The sequence below is a fragment of the Oxyura jamaicensis genome, chromosome 7, assembly GCF_011077185.1.
Source record: "Oxyura jamaicensis isolate SHBP4307 breed ruddy duck chromosome 7, BPBGC_Ojam_1.0, whole genome shotgun sequence".
Taxonomy (NCBI): Eukaryota; Metazoa; Chordata; class Aves; order Anseriformes; family Anatidae; genus Oxyura; species Oxyura jamaicensis.
In genome coordinates this window covers 20,704,399-20,725,537 of record NC_048899.1, presented here as the reverse complement: position 1 = coordinate 20,725,537, position 21,139 = coordinate 20,704,399, and the positions used below count along the sequence as shown (strand labels likewise).

General features: G+C 38.6%; 1 protein-coding gene across 11 annotated transcripts in view; it reads left to right on the top strand.

The window, feature by feature from the left end:
- The window catches only part of CSRNP3 (cysteine and serine rich nuclear protein 3), a 103,409-nt gene that overhangs the window by 59,451 nt on the left and 22,819 nt on the right, over nucleotides 1-21,139 (top strand). For 10 of the 11 annotated variants that reach the window (XM_035331361.1, XM_035331354.1, XM_035331351.1 and 7 more), the window contains one exon: nucleotides 12,945-13,115. In XM_035331361.1, the coding sequence (XP_035187252.1) occupies nucleotides 12,968-13,115 (148 nt within the window). In that variant the 5' untranslated portion in view covers nucleotides 12,945-12,967. Of the gene's footprint in view, nucleotides 1-12,944; nucleotides 13,116-21,139 lie in introns of those variants that run through there. The other variant, XM_035331362.1, reaches the window with a different exon arrangement.

Genomic DNA, 21,139 nt, shown 5'->3' with positions numbered 1-21,139 from the left:
CGGGGCGGCGGCCGCGGGGCCCGGCCGGGCGCTGCCGGCGGGGAGGGGCCGAGCGCGGCGCGGGGCTGCTGCCGTGGGGCTGCTGCCGTGGGGCTCGCATCGCGCCCGGCCCCGGCTCCTCCTGCACCGCACGGCCGCGACGATGCGAAACGCCGGGCTCCGCTTGCGGGTAGCGCCCCCAGCCTGCGTGATGGTGCCCCCCGATCGGCACCATCGGGCGTCTCTCCTGTAAAAACCGTTGCTGTAGCACGCACCGATACAGCTCGGCCTGCGCTTTAGACAATGGGTCTAAAAGGGGAAGGATGCTCTAAAAGGGTACTGTTTGCTTCGTGATATTTCTTGTGTTTGCTGGTAGTCTCTGTAATGGGGAACACTTCAATCCCAGCAATGTCTGCAGGGTATAAACCATCTGACTGGATGGCATGTGCTGAACTTGCCACTCTAAGCTAATTTAAATGGAAAAAACAATAGCGAGTCTTGCAATTATCATAATTACCATATTTGTACAAAAATCTGGATTTCAAGATTGGATTTCTGAGTCAGGTACTTAGAGTAAATACATACACAGATGAAATTACCATTTTCTACTAAAAAACATCAGGAGAATCGCTGCAGAACAGCCTTCTCACTGTTTTAAGGGAATCTTTGCATATGCCTGCCCATACATGCAGACAGCGAAAAAAACAGTTTTCCTGTGGACAAAAACATCATGGTTCAGGGATTCATGCTCTAAACTGCTCCCAGTATTAAGTTGTTTAAAGAAATGTGAAGAAAAAAACAACTCCTGGAGCAAGCAGGTGTTCTGTGTTCATGTGTTTAAGTTATGGTAATTTTAAAAAGTGCTTTTTTTTCCTGATATAAGTCCATTAAAACTGGCTTATAGAAACATTTTGCTTCAATTTGATAGTGGGCTTCTTTGAGCATCATCATAAATAGCACCAAGTCTTTCTGTTGCATCAGACATTCTGGAGACAGAAACGTAATGTTGACCTCCTGCATTACTGAAATTAAGTGTTAATTTCTGCTATTTCTAATTTACTTCAAGAGCTGAGAAGTCCAGGTCTGGTGTATAATGTTTTGGTTTGAGCATACACAATGTTTATCATGTTCAGTGTCTTAGATATGTGGTCTAATTTATTTATTGGAAGGAGAAAAAACACTTTTGTTGAAAAACATGTTGATTTCAGCAGATGTCATAGCCAAATAATAAGGTTTAAGTTTACTATTAATTGGATTAATAAATCTTGGCATAGGGTACATGGCGGAGAATGTTCGGAAATTCATTCTAAAGCTTAAATATTTCCTCTGAAGTAGCAACAGATGCTGCTTTATAAAGCCCTTACTTGCTCTTAAAAGATACTTCTGCTAACTGAACCCTGAAGTTTAGTTTTTTTCCCTCCCCAAACAAGCAGATAGAAGGTCATGCTGAAGCGAGACAGGTATAATCTATTGCAAGATCAGTAAAGCTGTTTGAAAGATAAACTTCCATGTAGTCCGTTTGTGTCTATCTTTATCCTTGCTATGAACCAATTAGGATGCGGAGAAAAATTAGATTTATCAATGTGGCATTTTCTCAGTAAAATATCACCAAACACCATCACAGCTTTAAAATGTTGATGCCATATGAAGTCCTTCTAGTGAGATTTGATCACCGTTCTTACATTGCTCTTTTGTAGGTTTTTTGACCCTGAGAAAGGGATTGAATGTAGCAAAAAGACAGATATGACTCATCTGTAAACACACACAAACTGGAAAGATTTACTTGGTTAAAGAGATCTGAGATAAATAGTAGGGCTTTAATTTCTCCATCTCTCCACAAATACGGATACCATATTCTAATGTAACCTGTGGCAAATAGAAACTGTGAATAATTGCTAACAACAACAACAAAAATCTGGATTTTTTTTTTTCCTATTTCATTTGTATGTGTACTTCTCTCCAACAAATGCCCTTCCTCTAGTCTTACTCCCCCCAAGCCCTCATGTTTGTATTTCTAGGCCCTCTGCATCAGTTCTCCATCACTTCATAGTTGTATATCTGTTTTTCATAATGAAATAGGGAAAATGGGAAGAGGAACAGAAATATGTATCAACATAAAAAGTTGATAGAAAATCCACTCAATATTTAAGTTCTCTAGAAGCAAAATCAGGAAAAAAGGAAGAGGAGTTGCTTGAGGTTTTCATGTTTTTTAAATTAAAATGCAAAAATTTAAGAAGTATTATTGCTTATAACTTAACACTGAAATGTATCAGAACATTATGTTTAGCCTTTCTGACAAAAAGATAAATATCATTCAGTTACTACTACATAAATCTTCTTATAAAATATTTATCTTCATTTTCTGACTCAGTGTGACTCAGTATCCTTCTCTTTCATAAACAATTGGGCTTTGCATATTTACCTGCACCGAGTAGTGTGAAGTAGAAAACATGGGCTACGTGGTACAGAGTCTGACCCTCACCAGTATTTCTGAGGGATCTGAGCAGCAACTAGAACATCATTTACCAACTGTAGCTTCACCAGCCCTTAGAGTCCTTGGATTTTGTTGTGGAAATGTAATCAAGTGATGCTTTTATATAGGGTAAGACTGTTGCGTGAATAAGGCCCTGGGTAATGGTAGCTTTCATTAGCGTTCTGCCTCTTTGAGGGCAGCAAGAGGAGTTTGGTGTTGTGTTACATTTACTTACTTCATACTGGTAAATCATTTTTACATGTGCCTATAAATAAGTCATTTTGTTCATCTGTGCTGCAGATCAGGATAAATCGGTCTGTGTTGAGCTCCATGCTGCTGCAGCTATTCTAGTGTCAGTACCGTAGCTAGCAGGCATAAAGCTAGCGTGGGGATCTATAAAACACTGCAATAAACACGCTGTCTGCTTAAAGCAGAGGGAGCTGCCCTCATGTCACTGCTGCTGCTGCCGCACAGCCCTGCCGGCTGTGAAGCGGGGGCTGAGCCCCGCACGGGGCTGACATTTCTGTACCGGCGCTGCAGCTGCTTCTGAAACCATCTCCCTGGGCTCATGCAGGCAGAGGCCAGGGCTCCTCCGGTGTCCGGGAGCGTCTGGGTGCTGCTGCTGCCGGGGTGAACTCTGCCAATACAGCCATGGTGGTGGCAGGTTGTCCTTTGAGTAGTAGCCTGAATTCAGCTGTCAGCTTACCAGGGATCTGCAATTTTCTCTTTATTAGAATTAAACAGAGTGTACTCTTAACCTAGCATGAATACGTTAAAAAACGTGAGTTGGATCACAGATGTCTCCAATTGTTTTTCCTAAGAAACAGCAAATCTCTAGCAAGTGTCATTTGTGTGGGGGTGAAAGGGTAAACAAAAGAATGTTGAAAGCCACAAAATTTATTTATTCATTGTTGTTAGTGTGCATAGATACTACTACTTACTTCCAACATGAACTGTGAGAGCTGAGCTGTTGATTCTCAAGCCAACGTTTTTGTCTTCAAATATTTAATTGCTATGTGGGGAGGGAAACCCCATGACTCTTGGGGGACTTACAGTGCTCGCAGTCCCCATTGTTTTGCTCTCCTGCAGCACCAGAGGCTTTGTTGAACCTTTGCTTTCAGAGTAGCTTAAGGTTTAACTTTGTAGCTTTCCGTTAAGTTGCTCAGTTGTTTACCATTATGCCCTCCTCACCCACTCAGATTTCTAAGCAAGCATCTTTAATGTTAACATGGCAGAGTGAAAATCACGGAGTATTAGCCTTCTTGTGTCAGCTCCCCTGGAAAAGACAGAATAATCAGAGATTTGATAAAGCAAAATAAAATATATCACATTAAAAAGAAAAAACACCATACTTATGTTTGAAAGTGTAAGCTGCATACCTTCACAGCAGGGCTTTTCAGGAGAGCATAGGGCAGATAATTAATTTTGTCCCAGAAGAATCCTCTGGCTGAGATGTTGTTGAATGGTCACAAGGTGCTTACAAGTCAGGCAGTGCTATGGCATTGTGGGCTAGTTGCTTCGTTTCTATTCATCACTGACTTGGTGACAAGTGTCTTGGGAACTGGATGGGTACACATACTTATTATTAGATCTGCAGCTCTTTGGTCAGCCTTCTGGAAGAGTTTTTGGCTTTGAAATATAAAGTGAACTGAAAAGGATTTTTAGACAGTCTTCTTTTGATTCCAAGCCAATACAGCCACAAATTCCAGATTTTCTTTAATATTACAAAAATAAAAAAATAAAAAAAAAATAAAAAAATAAAAGAATGTTAACAATCAAATTAACACAGTATCTAATTTTAAATCAATCTCATCATGATCTATAGCTTTACATATTTGTGCTGTGATAGCGCCATACATTTCCTTCATGAGGTATTGTGTTGAGATGCTATCTTGTGGGTGAATAAGGACCAATGTATAATTTTTGCTGGCCAAAACCACAAAGTTATTAAGGGTAAGATTGGTTGTAATTTAATATACGCTTTAAAAATCCTACTTTTTGAGTTTGTCAGTCATTAAAATTACTGATAAAACAGTATTGTAGACAAATGTTTCAGTTTATTGATTATGCATGTTTTGCCTCTACCTAAAAATCAACCTTTTCATTCTGTGGTCACTAAATTCAGGAATTTGAAATCTGAGATTAGCTGATCTTTTTGACTGATTTATTAAGGAAATGTCATATTGTCCCATATGTCTGTCATGCTTTCCTTATTATTTTTTTAACCCCTTACCTCATTTCAGATGGGTATTCAAAGAGTAGTAGATTGTCTTCAAGTATTCTACAAATATGTGGTGAGGTAGAGAAGAGAATGGTAGTTTACAGCAATGAAAAAAAAGTTTTCACTATGACTAAATCCCTGAATATCAAGGTAACCACACAGAATGCGTCAAATGCTCTGGGGAAGAGCATCAGTGAACCAAACCTCCTCCTGTGCCTCAGGTGATCTAGCCACAAGATGCACATCCATAAAGAATCAGGCTCCTGTAGTTTCACAGGGTATTTCTTTGTAAATCTGAAATTAAATTCTGCTTGTAATTCTAGCTGATAACTGAGTAGCTTGTTTTTAGCTGCTGCTAGTTGTAGAAGAGAAGGTGAATTGTCAACACTAAATACGTTTCAGTGGCAGGAGGAGACTTGTCAGCTGTTTTATTATATCAGTTAGGTATTGCCTACATTCAGTAATGAGTTGTGCATCTTATGGGTATTTCAGTGAATTTTCCCGTTTAGTGGTTATTGTCAACATAATATTATTGCTAAAAAATCCAGGATTTTTTAAAATAAACATACTGTTGTTTTGTTTTTTTTTTTTTCTGGTTGAGTAGATAGTGAAACATCAAAAGGTAAATAATAGAAGAAAAAAAAAAAAAACTTCTTTTAAATTAAGTATGATTTTTGTGGGCTGGAATGCCTCCTTAGTACTGTCTTGGGTGTGCAATAAACCTGCAAATTGTAACATTTTATGTTGGTTGTACTTTGTCCTTGATTTAGACATGAAAGCTTGAATTATTATAGCCATAAAGCTATTTTGGAAGATAGTAGTTTCAAAACATTACAGCCTTCCAGTAGATATTAATATTTTATATTTTCCAGTCTGAATAGTTTTATTGACTATTCTCTGGAGAAGAAGATGCACTTAAACATCTTTTTACTAGTTTTGGCTAAGCCTTTAACGAAGACATGACTTTATGCTCATGCCATGGAGCATGCTCATTCATTTCTTTGGTGGTAATTGAATGTTATCTCCTCCTGAACAAAATTATTTTTGTTTACAAGGGCCTGTTTCATATCCACTGTTCATCAAATATATCTGCAAAAGAAAGTAATATGAAGTAATGGTTTTTCTGGTATTTTTGAGCTGCTGTTTAGTTTCTAGCATTTTTTTCCCAGTTTACTGGTAGAAAAAGGTGACAGAGTTAATCTCTTCAAGAAGTGTCTTGAGCTACCATAGACATTAATCTGTGACCATGTCACGAAACTACGATCAATGGCTGTACAAATATGTATTTGGTGTCTGAAAAATTCTCACAGCCTTGTGAGGATATTAGATAATTGGCTTAATACTGTTCTTTCTATTCTTTCTATTTAAAAACAAGATGTTATGGGAGTTTTTTTATGGGTTTGGTCTTCAAAAAAGAGAAAAGGGACAAAAAAGCATGACAAACCAAAATCTCTTGCTTGGCTGCTTGTAAGTTATCAGATCTAGCTCCATGCCCCCCTTCCCCCCCCCCCCCCCCCCCAATAAATAAATAAATAAACAAACAAACTCATGCTGTAACCTGTTGTTGAAGTTGGAAAGACATGATCCAGCCGTCTGGGCTCCACACAAATTTGTGTGTTCTCCCTCAGAGAAAACCTGGAGGCTGCTGGAGCTTCCAGGTCTGTATCAGGACTTGCATGGGCACAGGAGAAGGTATTCCTGCAGCTGTGCATTTTCTTAAGTGGCTGTGACAAGGAAAAGGCATTGAGTTGGACACAATCATCTGCCAAACTGGAATTTGAACGCTGAATTAAGGAGAGGAAAGTTGAAACAGCCTCCATTAGGGAACGTGCTGAGCATGCCTATTGTATAACAAACTGCAGCAATACTAAAGCGCAAATGGCTGCTGGCTGTGCACAGGCAGCTCTTTAGTATCTCAGGATTTGGTGCATAATAAACTAAGACCATTTTTCATTCTACTTATGCTATGAATTCTTATTAACAATATTGGTAAGGCATATTAAACATCTGCATCAAATGTGTATACATAATTAATTTTTTTCAGTGCGTGACAAAAGGAAATCTATGTTAGAAGTGCAACAAAATTTGCAAGACAAACCAATGAATAATTTGGAAATAGCATAATTCTTGCACTCATATGACCCTTCACTTTGTATTTATTTTGATATCCAAATCAGTATGTTTACACTTCAGCCTGTTGAAGCTACGAATACATTTTGCAGGGCTGTGACTCTATCCAGCATTCTGCTGGACAAATCAGTTCTGCTGAGAAGCAAGGTATATTGGTACAACTCATCTGCATCTGCCGTTTGTGCTGGCTTGCTCAAAGTGAGCTAAGCTAGTGCATATCCTTAGCTACATGATCAAATACATAGCACAGATGAATACCTGTGGCATGATAACACAACTTCAAGGACGTCTGTGTTTTTTATATCTGCTTTGTTTACCATCACCTTTAACTGGCCTTCAGTGATTATGACAGCGCATGGCTGTGCTATTTGATTTATAATTTTTCTTAAACAGGGGAGAAAAATTGAAACAGCATTTTTGGATCAGCTTCCAATTTCTGTAGGAAAGGAATTTTTTACTTAAGCCTAAAAATCCTCTCATTGTTTTTCTCTCTACAGTTTTACCTCATCTGTTGTGCTGTTAACTCAGTCCGTATTGCCATTAATTGTCAAGAACTTACGAATGTTAATTTGTTGAGGCACTTCTTTGATATTTGAGAGATGTTTCCACTAATAATTTCAGGTCTTTTCCTCAAAGTCCAAGGGACTGAGAGTTCTTTCAACCACAGCAGTTGCAAGATTTTGTTCTATTTGTTGTACTTTTTAACACAGATAGAACATTTCCCTGGTGTTTGTTCACAAAAGTAATTGGACTAATAAAGAACTGAAAATAAGTCTTAAAATAAATGGGCAAAAAGTGAGAGAATAAGAGCAAGCTCTTTGTGTTCCTGTTTCCAGAAGAACATATTTAGAGGTCAGAATAGCCAGCATAATTGATTCCTGCCGGAGGCAGTATGAATTTATATCTTTACCCTTGACTTGACTTCTAGCCTGTATTTATTTAGCCGTTTAAGTTGTTGTAGCCATTTCACTTGACCATCTCCTTTGGCAGCCTCATTGTTGCCACTTCACTTCCTCCATGGTTGGAATCGTAATGGCTGGAAATATTTTTGAAAGAAAATGTGTATAGGCTACAAAAGAATTCTGTGTCACTGTCTAAATGCAAGTGTTAATGCCCTCTCAATTAAATCAAGCACTGTTGTAGAGGATGCATTTCCTGACTAAATATTTAAATTCTAATCTTGCTTATATGTTAACTGTGATATGTAAATGTAACATTTAAAATACCTAATTAAGATTGTTAAGAAAGCTGAGTTGATTTTAAGGTGGCCAGAAAACAAATTAATGGAATTCAGTTGCCTTTTACTGAAGGGGGGGAAGAGGGATCAATGTTCAGAAAAAGAATTATGAAGCGAGCAGGCCAAGCTATCATTGCCCTAGAGATCATATTCTTTAATACATCTGCTTTTGTTTTCAAATATTTCCTCTTAAAGTCTTTTAGAATTTGTCAGACTCCCATCGTTTTTAAAGCCAAGTCACAATTACAGTGCCAGGAGAAGTGTTACTGATGTTGCAGTCCAGTAACATGCTGTAGGAGGAGCACGTGTTCTGTAGTAGTGTCGAGACGACTGTAAAATACCCTGTACTTCCAGCAACTTACTTTGACCGAAATATATTTTGTTACGTGGAAGGATAGGCTTTGGTTTTTGAGAACTGCAGATCTTTTGCTTCTGAGTAAGGTTTCAAGATTAGTCCCTAAGTCACCTCACCTTAGTGGAATAAGAAGCAAGGTAAATAGAGATTAGATGGTTAAATGTTAAATGTTTTAATCCGTAACTTCTGGATGGTTACTGTTCACCACTGAAACTCTACTCAGCTGTGTGGTATGTGAGATCCCTGTGCTGCACAGCTACAGTCCAGTCCCCTGTCCTGAAGGCCGGCCCATGTATCTTCAAGAACAGAGCCTAGGTCACTCTTACTACAACTTTATTTTAAACATCTGCTGCTGAATAGGTGTGCTATCTTTCACACAGTAATTTAACAGTTCAAGAGAGCTCATCAGGACGCTGGAGACCTGAATCTGTTTTTCAGGAATTGCTGCCTCTGAGTTACAGCTTAGAGAGACTCTTAGTCCTCTGTCTAGATGGGGACTGTTGCACTCTGTAGAAAATAATGCCAAGATTCATAGGCCAGAAAGAGTGTGCACAGGTAGCTTGCCAAGTGTTGTGTTGTATTAAGTAGCCTTCAGGTACATAAACAATCACTCATGGGATTGGGCCCAGCCCAACCCTTTCTGTGTGTTTTCCTTTTCAACATGCATTACAATCATGTTCCACTTTTCTTTTCTTCTTAGACACCTTGCTTGGAAGAACACCACGTTTCCAGCTCCCAGGGAGACCTGGACATGAGTTACTCAAGCATCTCAAAGCTCTGTAACTTTTGAGTATGTGCAGATGCAGCCTTTAGGCCAGGGAAACTTGAAAGTGAGACCCTGAAAAAGCTTAGATGCCCTTGAAGAAGTGTGTGACAGATAGGCAGAGTCTTTCAGGAAAGCAGTTTTTATTTAAGGACTGGACAGTCAAAAGACAGGGGCGTTGGAGTAGTTCAAAAGTTACGGGCTCCTTAGCAGAAAGCCACTGCTTTCCAGTCAGCAGACAGTAATCAGCCATTTCTGTGTCCCTGTGCCAGTGCAAGGAATAAAATAAGCACGTGCAACTGTGACTAGTCAAGGCTGTACTGTGTGTGCTTGGCAGTGTGTACCTGCCCAGGTTCCACACCAGGTCTGCTTGCCTTTTATTTTTATTTTTTTTCTGGCCCTAATGAACGTGGCACCAGTTCCCCAGAAGCAGGAGGGCTGTGTTAGGGACCAGGGCTCCCTGAACGTTACACTCAGGAGCTGGGTACCTTCTGTTGGGAATCTGTTTCTTGTTCTGGGAATCATTAACTCAGAGTTGTGAAGAACCTGTTTGAATAGTAACTGTGTGTATAAGCGCTTTCAGATCTGCATGTTTTTTTCCCCCACTTTCTCTTCCTTGTTCCGGCTGTGCTGCTTTGGCGAGTTTCCCAGAGGCAGAATCACAGATTCAGAATGGTTGAGGCTGGAAGGAGCCTCTGGATGTCGCCTGGTCCAAATCTCTGCTCAAACAGAGGTACCAGTTTGTGTTCCAGTTTGTGCCCACTGTCTCTTGTCCTGCACTGGACACCACTGAAAAGAGGTTGGCTCCATCGTCTTTGCACCCTTCATTCAGGTGTAGACATGAGTTAGATCCCATCTGAGCCTCCTCTTCTTCAGGCTGAACAGTCCCATCTCTCTCAGCCTCTTATAGGAGACGTGCTCCAATCCTTTGATCATCCTGGTGGCCTAACGTTGGACACCCTCCAGAATGTCCACGTCTCTCTTGTACGGGGTGGCCCAGAACTGGACACAGCACTCCAGTTGAGGCCTCAGTGCTGAGAATGTTAAGAGTTACGCAGCTATGAGACTGCAGATGTAGGCAGTAACACATGTTCAGGCAACTGCAGTGGATTGACAGGCTCAGCTTTAGGCTGAGGAACTTGATGTTGCAGTTCTGTTTGTGTCTCCATCACCATGCCCTCCCTGCATCCCCACACATGCCCCCACCAAGTATAACCATGTTTCCTAACTCCATACACATCACTGGGTGCACTGCACCTCTGTTGTAATCTAATTGCTATTGGGGATTGAAATGTAAGTATCACTGTATAAATGCAATAAGATCTCAGTGACTTCTCTTCAGCTATTTCCACTTTGTGGGAAGTACCAGTATAGGTGGGGTTCTCGCTGGTAAAGCATACTGCTGGACTCTGGTGTATTTTTGCTGCTCCTTACTGCCCAAAATATTGTAAAAGCTGGAACTGCTGTGATTTTGAAGGGTCTATGGCTATAGTTTCGGGAGATTTGTTTTGTTGGTCTTTTTTCCTGATAAACTGATATGAAACTTGTTGCCTTGGGAGAGCAAGTCAAATGAATTTAAGAGGCTGTGCACTGTAATATAGCAACATTTCAGCCTTATGCTTAGGGGAAATTGACTGCAAGGATGAGGAAGCAGAGCCATGTATCTTGCAGTGGGTTGTGGCTGAATTTCTCATTCCATTGCTTTCCACTGAAGCATTAAATACTGACTGCTACTGGAGACAGGATATTAAACTTGCTGCAATCATGTATGAGCTTCTCAGAGCTTTTACTTCCCTAAGAGGTGAATGATCTTCTTTATTATAAAACTTTTGTTCTAGCCCTTGTAATTAAATAACATAATGAAAGTTTTGTATAATATATATGTAATTTCTAGTTTTGGCTTACAAAGGCAAGTTTAAACTTCCCCATAACTTCATCCTGCTGTGCTTAGGATCTGGCAGGCAATGTAAAATGCTTTGTCAGCAAAGCAAAGCAAATAATTAGAACTAATATCTGTTGCACTGGGGTGAAGCTGTACTATTCTTCAGTCTCCTTCCTAGCATTTCTTGCAGACAGACCTGTTCGCTGAATTACCATTTTGAATTAGTCTTACAGGCTTTCTGTGACTTGATGAGAATCCATCAATATGTTTTTCATAGCTGTCAGCTTCATACATCCATCTTTGTCCTGTTCTATCTTCATACCATGCCAAATGTTGGTTGCAAACTTCTGACAAGCTGCCTTTGATATTTCACAGAAGGAAACTCATCTTAGGGCTTGAAGGGAGCTATGGGATGCATAGGAGACATTCAATCTATTTGGTACTAGACTGCCTCTGAAGTTTAGCAAAGATATCTTAGGATCTATCAAAGTGCTGTCAGAACAGGGTCAGAACATAGCTGCTACTTCAGTGAGACTACCTCTGTGATAATTAAAAAGATTAGAAGATGCAGGGTGAGGACAACATTCTCTAGCTTCTGATGGAAGCAGCAGGTTATGACTCTTGTCCACAGTGGCTGTCAGCCCTCCACCAAAAACAGGGTGCCCTCATCCAGACTGCCTACTGGGCATGGCTCTGGTACCAGCTGCACCGTGCAGCATCCAGGAGAGTGCTAGGTGGCCTGGGCTAAAGCTGTGACATGTGCTAATTGTTAAGAAGTATGGCTACAATTGGCAGTACTCTGTGGTGTCCTCTAGGTTTTGCATCCTGCTCGGCAAGTCTAGGATGTCATCAACCCTAGATAGACTTCTTGCCTTAGATAAGTATTAGCACCGTTTATCTCTGCAGTGCTGCAGGAGGCACTGGGGCAGGTGTGTGTCCTCTGAACAAGCTCCAACTGCCCTTCATCTCTCCTCAGTTAGTTAAGGATTCACCTTATCCTTAATTATGTGATACTCATTGTAAATTTCTCCCTTTGCTGCTAAATTCCTACTTGTATACTTAGCCTTATACTCTTCCATGCAACCTGAGGAGCATATTAGGCATCTCATTTCTTAAAATAGGGAGGAGAGAGTTTGGGAAGCAATTAGTATCTCTAACTGGAGTGGGGAATTTCTGAATTCCAAGGGTTTGTTGAGTGTGAAACTGATACATGGTCTTTGTGACTTCATTGCCTTTTATCTCTCTGTAATACCGAATTATCAGATAATACTTTACTTATGATTTCTTTTAGGTGTGATGTGTGCACTAATTAGATCACATATTTGGCAGTGGGAACTGTAATGTTCAGTATGGTTTATTCTTATTTAATTTCATCTCTGTTCATGAACATTTCTTCCTCTCAAATGAGAGTGTTAGAAGAGAAACTCCAAATTTTTCTTTACATTTCACAGCATAACCTAGATTGGGGCCAATGTCCATAGAAATCAGGGATGCTAAGCACCCTGCAACTCATGCATGGCATCAGGCTGTTGCAGTCACAGTTCTCCCTGTCCTGAAGAGATTTCAAATCTTTGTATTTCAAATAAAATTTTTGTCTTTTCGTGAAAAGGGATAACTTCAAAATGGCAAAAATATACCCTGAATCCAGTCTGTTACCCATTATTCTAACAATATAACCATCTCCACAAATAGCAAGTTAGGGAGTATGATTTATGAAAGTTTTTTTTCTTTCCTGTGGCTTCACTGTCTCCTAATTAATTATATATAATCTCATACTAAATGGCTATTCAAGATGAGAAGTGGCAACTTATTGATACTTCTAAATAAAAATGACTTTGGAGACTATGACTGCATATTCTGCAGTTGGATATTTCAATGCTTCATTGCCTCTGTTCCTGCTACAGGTGCATGTGACAGCATTGCAGCGATGAGTGGAATTTTAAAGAGGAAGTTTGAAGAAGTTGATGGCTCCTCACCATGTTCCTCTGTGCGGGAATCAGATGATGACATTTCTAGCAGTGAAAGTGCTGACAGTGGTGATAGTGTCAATCCATCCACTTCTAATCATTTTACCCGTAAGTACTAACGTTGTGTATCTAAACAATTCTTTCTGTTCCTCAAAATAAAATTATAATAATAATTACAAACACCATAATTAGATAAACACAATGATTTAAAATTGAACAGATGATAAAACTGACTTTCAGAGAGTATGTGACTTGTTCAGAACAACTTAGCAGACCTTTTTGCCTTCATGTTATCTATATAAATCTATTTGTCACTGTAAAAATTTGAAGTCACTTGGAAGCCCCTGACTGTTTGCTGTTTAAGTTTTGTATATATTCATATAATGTTGGGAGTTGTGCTTAAGGTATTTCAAGCAGGAACTGTAGGGAAGACGCTCTACGTAAGCTTATTTATTTTCTATGGACAAATGTAATGCAGCTGTCAGCTTTCTACAGTATTTTATTCTGAGAGTGCTTTTTCAAACAAAACAGTGCACTTTTTTTTTTTTTTCTGAATTGTGGAACATTGTGTATTAGACACAGACGCACCTATCATTGCAGTAGTTTTTGTTCTTCAGGCAGGGGATGGTATCTCTGTACTCAGCAATTCTTTTGTGTACAGATAAGCATTTGTTCTTAAGCTAGCAATGCTAGGTAGATTATGTGGGCAGCATGTATGTATATGAGGAATTAATTAAGGTTCTGTTTTTGTAGTTTATGATACTTGGTGGTGGTGGTTATGCTGTTTTAATGGTGAACTGCCTGTTTTAAAAAGCTGGGGTTTCCATCCTTCAGCTCTGCTATATACAAATCTCTCCACTGGAGTCAGTGACTATAAAGCTGTTTCTTAAAACTGCGGGCCAAGGAGTAGTTGACGGTCCTTGTCACCACCCATATACAACATGATCCTTACAAATACGTGGTTTAGCATGTGCCTAGAAATTGTGTTTTACCATGTGATATGAAGGTTCTTATAATTGATTTGTCTGTGAAATGCTGCTGCGCAGTTTGAGATAGGATTTCGATGTGAAGGTTCAAATCTCTTTGCTTCTGTGCAAAGGTTATGCAGGCAGAACTCTTCAGAAGTATGTATGTGTAAAAATCTTGATGAAGCATATTTTACTTAAGGTCCCCTACAAACACAGTCTTATATTATTGAAATGCTATAAAGGAGTAAGTGACCCAGTAAATCTCGGAAGTATTAAGAAACAGTTTGGTGGCAATATTACTTGCATGCTGATCTTTTAACTTTGTGTCTATGTAAAGACTTACCTAGTCTGTGATTATTCATCACAGACTGAAAGCAATCCTGTTACATCAGTCATTGCCACCCACATAGAAGACAGCAATTTTTTGCTGAATACACAAATACAAAGAAAGCTAGTAATTCAGAGGAGCATCTTGGAAGTTTTAATACAAGCATATAGCAATAAGCTTTGATTATAGTTGACACAATAAATAGTTTGTTTTCTCAATAATACCTGGAAGGGAAACTATGGGATTTCTGAGTGTTATGATTAATGATCCATGTAACTGAGATATTTGTTGCCTGAGTAATAAATGCTGGTCAGTGCATGTGTACACACACACACAAATATATTTAGGAATAATAGGAAGAACTTCTTTACTGAAAGGGTTGTTAGGCGTTGGAATAGGCTGCCCAGGGAAGTCACCACCCCGGAGGTCTTTCAAAGACGTTCAGATGTAGGGCTTAGTCATATGCTTTAGTGGAGGACTTGTTAGTGTTAGGTCAGAGGTTGGACTAGGTGATCTTGGAGGTCTCTTCCAACCTCAATGATTCTGTGATTCTGTGAAATATATACGCAAATTGTACACACTACATTTATACATATACATATATACATCAGCTGGCAGTATGGGAATAGGAAAAGAAAATTGTCTGAAGCATTGATACTACTTTTTAAACAGTATTTTCTTTAATGCAGTAGCCTAAATTCCAAGAACTCGGTCAGAATATTCACAGTATTACATAAGACTGGTCTGAGAGGGAAGGAATCGAGCAAGTGGCTTAGGTGCTACATTTGAATAGGAGTCAAGGAAAAGACTTTTGCAGACTGGTATATGACAGACGCATCTTTTTGGTATCTGACATTCTGCTTTGCTATTATTGTATACAGCATACTAGCATAGCCTTTTTAACTTAATTACTTGCATTTTGCATCCAAACTCTCACCTAGTATGCATTATTATTTCATAACTGTAGCAAATACACTCAGTTTTGCATCTGATGGGGAAGTAAGACTTTATTCATTTATTGTTAAGATGTGAGATGTTGCACCTAGATGTTGCACCTTCTTCCTTCTTAATATTATCACATATCGGTTATTCATGTTTATACAGTCAACATGTGCCAATTGAGCAGTGTTAGAAAAATCACTCATTTGGTAGCCTTAGGCACATCTGATATATTAGGAACGTATATTAGGAATTCTGTGCTAAAAAGGTGATGATGTCTGATAGTAAAAGTAAATATGTTTGCAATAAAAAATATTTGCATTTACATTTAAAATAAATGCAAAGGAGCAAAGATACCTGACAAATACTGAAAGACATTTGTAATTTGATAAATGACTATGTCTAGATTTTTTTGTTGTTGTTGAGATTTGATCTTTACTTTATTCTTTTCACATTCTCTTCAATTTTCATGTGCTTTGATTCTAGAAAGAGTGTTTTAATTGGACAGTTGGTGATTTCTTTTATACACACAGGATTTGTTTTCATTTTTGTTTGTATTGGTTGTCATCAGTTGTGTGTGTTGTGTGTTTTTCAGGACAGGAACAGTTTTTATGTACTTTTTTTTTAATTGTAAGATTTTCAAACAGTATTATTTGAAAAAGCATACTTTGAGTTCGAGGAAGGGTTAAGAAGTAAACTGATCTTTCTGAGGTACTCAGCTTTTTGTAGAAGTAAATATGTAGAAATTGTCAATGTGTTATTTTACTTACCTACTGAATCCTGGTGTCTCATGGAGATGCTAAGGAATTGAAAACTAGTTGAAAACTACATGAAGGTGTGGTGTTCAATAACAAAACTGTTACTGATGTACATTGAAAGATGTTTTGTTAGTTCTTTAAACACATTAATCTCACATTAATAAAAGATGGGAGCTTTCTGATGTTGAATACTCAAAACAGTACTTCTAAGGACATATGGAAAGAAAGAGTTGTGTACATTTTTTTTTCAGTAAACAGACTGAAACGGACTGAAAAGAGCCAATCTGAAAAGCTGGCTAGATTTCTTGCCTCTGTAATGCATACATGACTACCTCACTGACAGAAGTTACTTTTTGTAAGCTGTTTCTTGACACTTAATACCCCATTATTTTTTCTCTTTTGTGGGACACTGTTTCCTTAGAGGCACATAGAGTGGGAGTACACCCACCATTTGAACTCCTTTAAATTGCCCTGCTGAGCTCAGACACCCCACTGCTGTGGTTCATCAGCTCCACAGTGAGTTCTCTTTGAAGTTGCCCTTCAGGATGCCTGTACAACTAACTCCCTGACCATTCCTACAATTGTGTGCTGAGGGACACTGGGTTCCATGCCCTAGCACAGATGTGAAGGATTTTTCCTGTGTTAAGGTGTTATGGACATACCTGTCCCTAAATTCTTGATCTGTTTTTCTGATAAAGAAAAATACCCAAATTTAAGTTGCGGAATTACATGCCATTGAAAGAGCTTTTGCATTCTAGTGCTGATAAAAAATATCTATACCAAATTAATCATGGATTAATCTCTTAAGGAATATACTCTGAGGAACTGCTGCTTTCCTGTGCAATTTCAGCTTCAGTGTAGTGAAGCTGAAACTTTCAGACTAATGTCTTTATTGTAGAACCTTCTCAGGCAGGTGGAATCTCCAAAACTAGCTTGTCTCTCAAGATGATCTTCAGCCGTCAGTAGAACTTCAGTCAGTTTTCTGTGTCTTGCTGTTAATCTTGTCACTGCCATTAACAAGGTTATCCTACAGCCAGCCATAATCATAAGTCCTGTCATTATGCTGAGTAGGGTGGATGCAGTGCTGTCTGTAGAGTATTGGATGCCTTAGGCTTATTATGAATGCGGCTAATTAGTAAAGGTTTTGAGTAGACCCTTTAGTATCTAAGTGCTCTTACCATCTTTGATTTTGCCATCAAAGATAAACAAAAATATTCAAAACCAAATCTTCTTTGTCATTCTGTCCATATGCCCTTAAAAGTACTGTTTTGAATGTCCTAGGGTCACCAGCAAATGGAGCTGTCTCATCTGCGTGGCCACAAAGCATTTGGAAGAAGGTATTAAATCCTTGGAAATCATTAGGAAGGTCTTCTTTGTGTGAAGGATAAAGTATTATTTGGTGTGAGGTTCATAACATAAGGCATTACCTAAGCGTTGAGCTTAAAAATCGTGTTTCATTACCGGTAAGAGATAAAAATCTCAACGAGTTAGATTTAGTGATGCTGACTTAATTGGGGAAAACACGTAGAAGCATAGCTAAATGCAGGCATTATTTATCTGTGGTATCTTGCAGTGATTTATATTGCCTGCCACAAGGCTCGGAATTTCCTCGTTAATGAGGAATGCATTCTCATTGTCATATGTTGACTAACACTAGGAAATGCAAACAAGTGTGTCAGTTTTGATTTTAAAAGTAGGTTAACCTGGACAGTAAACACCAAGAAACTGAAAGAAATTCAGTGAAATGTGCAATGTTTTAGCTCAAATGTCCATACAAAATTATAGGTCATGGTATGCCTCAAGAGAAACCTGGCTGCTGTCTTTCATCTGGAGTAGTAACTATTGTAGAAGTTTTTCAGAAATGTAAAGAAGGATTAGGAAGCAGGCTCTCAGTGATTTTTAGAAGGATTTGTAAGATTAATTCTATGTCTTTGTTTTTGAAGATTTCTCTCAAATTAGTCCATTTCACACAGTATACGGAGGGGCAGTTTTTGCCTTAAATGATGTATTTGTTGAAGATGTTTGTAACATGCACAGAATGTTTGAAAATGCAAATTAGTGGACAGCTAAATGGGTAGTTGCATTTGTATCAAATGGCTAATCACAGAAGTCACCCATAAGATGGGTCAGAGGATTGACTGTAGTCTCAGGAGAGTTCAGCAAATACAATTGTTATGCTTGGACCTTCTTGCAAGGATACGTGGTGGCAGCTTTCCTCCTCACAGTGCTCGAAGCTAGGGCCAATGTCAGAAATAATCATCCAAGAAACAGCAGCTGGCATTTAGAGCAAATGGTGAGGCAGAGAGCAGTTAACTTCTCCCTGCAGGCTGATTATATTTGCAGAATGGAGAAACTGGACTGTTGTAGCCATTGTCAAAGAAAAACATTCATCAGATAGAGGGTCATGAAGAAGGAAACTTACAGCTTTCACTGAAAATTTAGCAGTAAATTTCCAGCTTTTAACATGCATTCAAACAATTTAACATTTCTGTAAGATTTTAAAGAAAACTCTGACAGTGAGGTAAAATGTTTAACTGAAGCTCAAATGAAATACCTGTCCCATTTGTGTGAAACTTCTCTACAAACTAGTATTTTTCAAAAACCTTTTAAAATGTGACATAAATTTGGCATTAGGCAAGCATTCCCATCCAGCCACACCTGTGAGATGAATTTAGCTTTGATTTTACCCGAGGAAGGCACTAGAAGGATGAAGTAGTGAAATGCTGTTAAGGTAGGTTCCACAATGCTGTCCATGTCCCATCTAATTTCCAGTACTCAGTTTACTCCTTTCTGAGTATGCAGCTCCCTTTCCATATTCAGTTTTTATTTCAGAAAATGTCTGCCTGCCCTTAAGCCCACGTTTCTTTGGGATGGGATATAGTTATGTCACAGCACTTCCTTTTTAATGTGCATTTCCAGGCATGCAGGGGAAGCATTTAATTGCTAAGGATTTTACATTTCCAAGTTAGTATATAGAGTCTATTTAGAAAAATATCTTCTGGGAGGCAGTGTGGGAGTGATATAAGAAATTTCTGGAATATTTTGTTTTCTAGGAAGACAGTGAAGCAAGGTGGCTTTTGTCAGTGATGTTCTGGCCTACATTACTATGATGTGTGAGGCTTTGCTGTTCTGTGTCATTAGACTTGATGAAACACTATGTGAGAAAGTCATTGAGCAGGAGAATGGTGTTAATCCTTCTTGCCATAGTGGTTTATGTGGCACTAAGAGTATGTAAAAAGTAGACTAATGGAATTGTAGGGTTTAAGAAAAGCAGCATTTCTTCCTGTTTAAGATAGAGTTATAATCCAAAAGGCTACATTTTTTTTCCAGCCTTTTGAAATTTTCATGTGCCTAAGGTATTTCAATGATGGTGACAATGAATTGCTTTGCCCTCATTGATGCAAGAGTGCTTGTAATCTGCCGAGTAGCCATATGGTTCGCATTAATTTTAATAGGTCTTTGACATCAGGAGAATAGCTGAGACAGCAGAAGAAAGTGCTTATGTTTTGGAGTTAAGCCATAACTAAGATTATATATGTTTAGTAATCGAAGAACTACCAGTTTGCTCAGTAAAAATGTTTGAAAAACATGATGGGCTTAAAATCTTAAAAATCTTATTCCTATCAGGATTTTGTAAAATTAGGAAACGTTTTGCTTTTCATAGACGAATACAGCTGTAGCAGGATCTACTCCCTTGTGTGGGGGTTCTGGATTCTATTTTGGCCAATAGATGTATGGAATTAAGTGCTCTGTCTTTCTCAGGTTTTACACTGCTCTAGGTCCACTACCCAGAGAGCAAAATAAGGATGTTCAAAGCAGATGAAAAGTGCAGATGTATAGAACATTACCTGTATATGAGAGTACTTTGTCTGCTAGTACATTATTACTGTTGCTAACCTATTTAATCCATTGTAATTTTTTCATACATAAATGAGAGTTGGATGTGTATCATAAGATGTGTTACCAACACATAAGAAATAGCTTAACCTGAATTTTTCAAACGTGGAAGGAGTTGAGGTGGTATCTTTTGTTTTTCACAAGTTGACAATGTTTTTTTCTCAGGGTAGAGTACACAATATAACCTGAGGTGCTGAAGAGGGTGGGGAGGGCTCGCAGGTAAACAGTTCACCCCAATGTGCAGAGGTCTGGAAGTATCCTATGGGTATCTGAATTTTCTGCTCCATGCTTTGAGAATCCCTTGGGTATGGTGTAGGGAGGGCCAAATTAAGACAGGAAAGAAGGGGGCACAATTTTCATAAGTTAGAGAGATGCTGATATACAGCTTTGAAGAAACAGTGAAAAATGAGTTAGTAATAAAATTCTCAGCTATTGTAACCTTCAGTCCTCCAAAGAGATGTAAAATGAAAAAGAAATTTTCTTTGCAATGCAGAAGGTAAGAAATCTTACAAGCCTTTTGGTAAGAATAAGGTGAAGGCAGCCATTATTTGAAACTAATTTAGCTTGGTGGTTTGTTCCATACAGTGATACCACTGAGGAGACAGTCTCTAACCATAGTGCCCTAGTTACATTAAAATATATTACAAAAATCTGTGTATTGCTACATCTTTTTTCACCCTTAGTCTATTCACACATTCTCTAGACATGTTTAAACTTTTCTGCCTTACAAATTGCTTAATTCTCTTTTATTAACTGGTATTAACTGTTATTAATTATTGATGAACAAAGGCCTTTCTTATTCTCTACCCTCACATGACTTGGATGCTTATTTTCATCATCTTTGGTGATGAGTCTTTTTTCAAAGAGGTGTAAAAATAGTACTTTTTGTTTTGATAGATAAAAGTTACCATTTCAAATTGCAACCATTTTAATAAAAATGTTGGTAGTAGAAGGTATGACTTAGTGGCCCAGCATGGTTTCCAGCCATGCTTATAATTTGCCACTAATGGGATCGTGATTATGTTTGTGTGTTTATTTATTGTTTGTGTGTTTATTTATTGTGTGTTTACTGCCATTTCCTAGTAGATCTTCCCATGTCTAGTAAACCACATGTTGGGTAAGATATCTTTACTGAGTCAAGCCTTAACCTCTGTAATTTGTAGGAGTGTGTGTGCATATAGAAAAGTATTGTCTTGCAGGTGACAAAGCTATTTTCATGCATGTTGGTGTGTAGCCTTATGG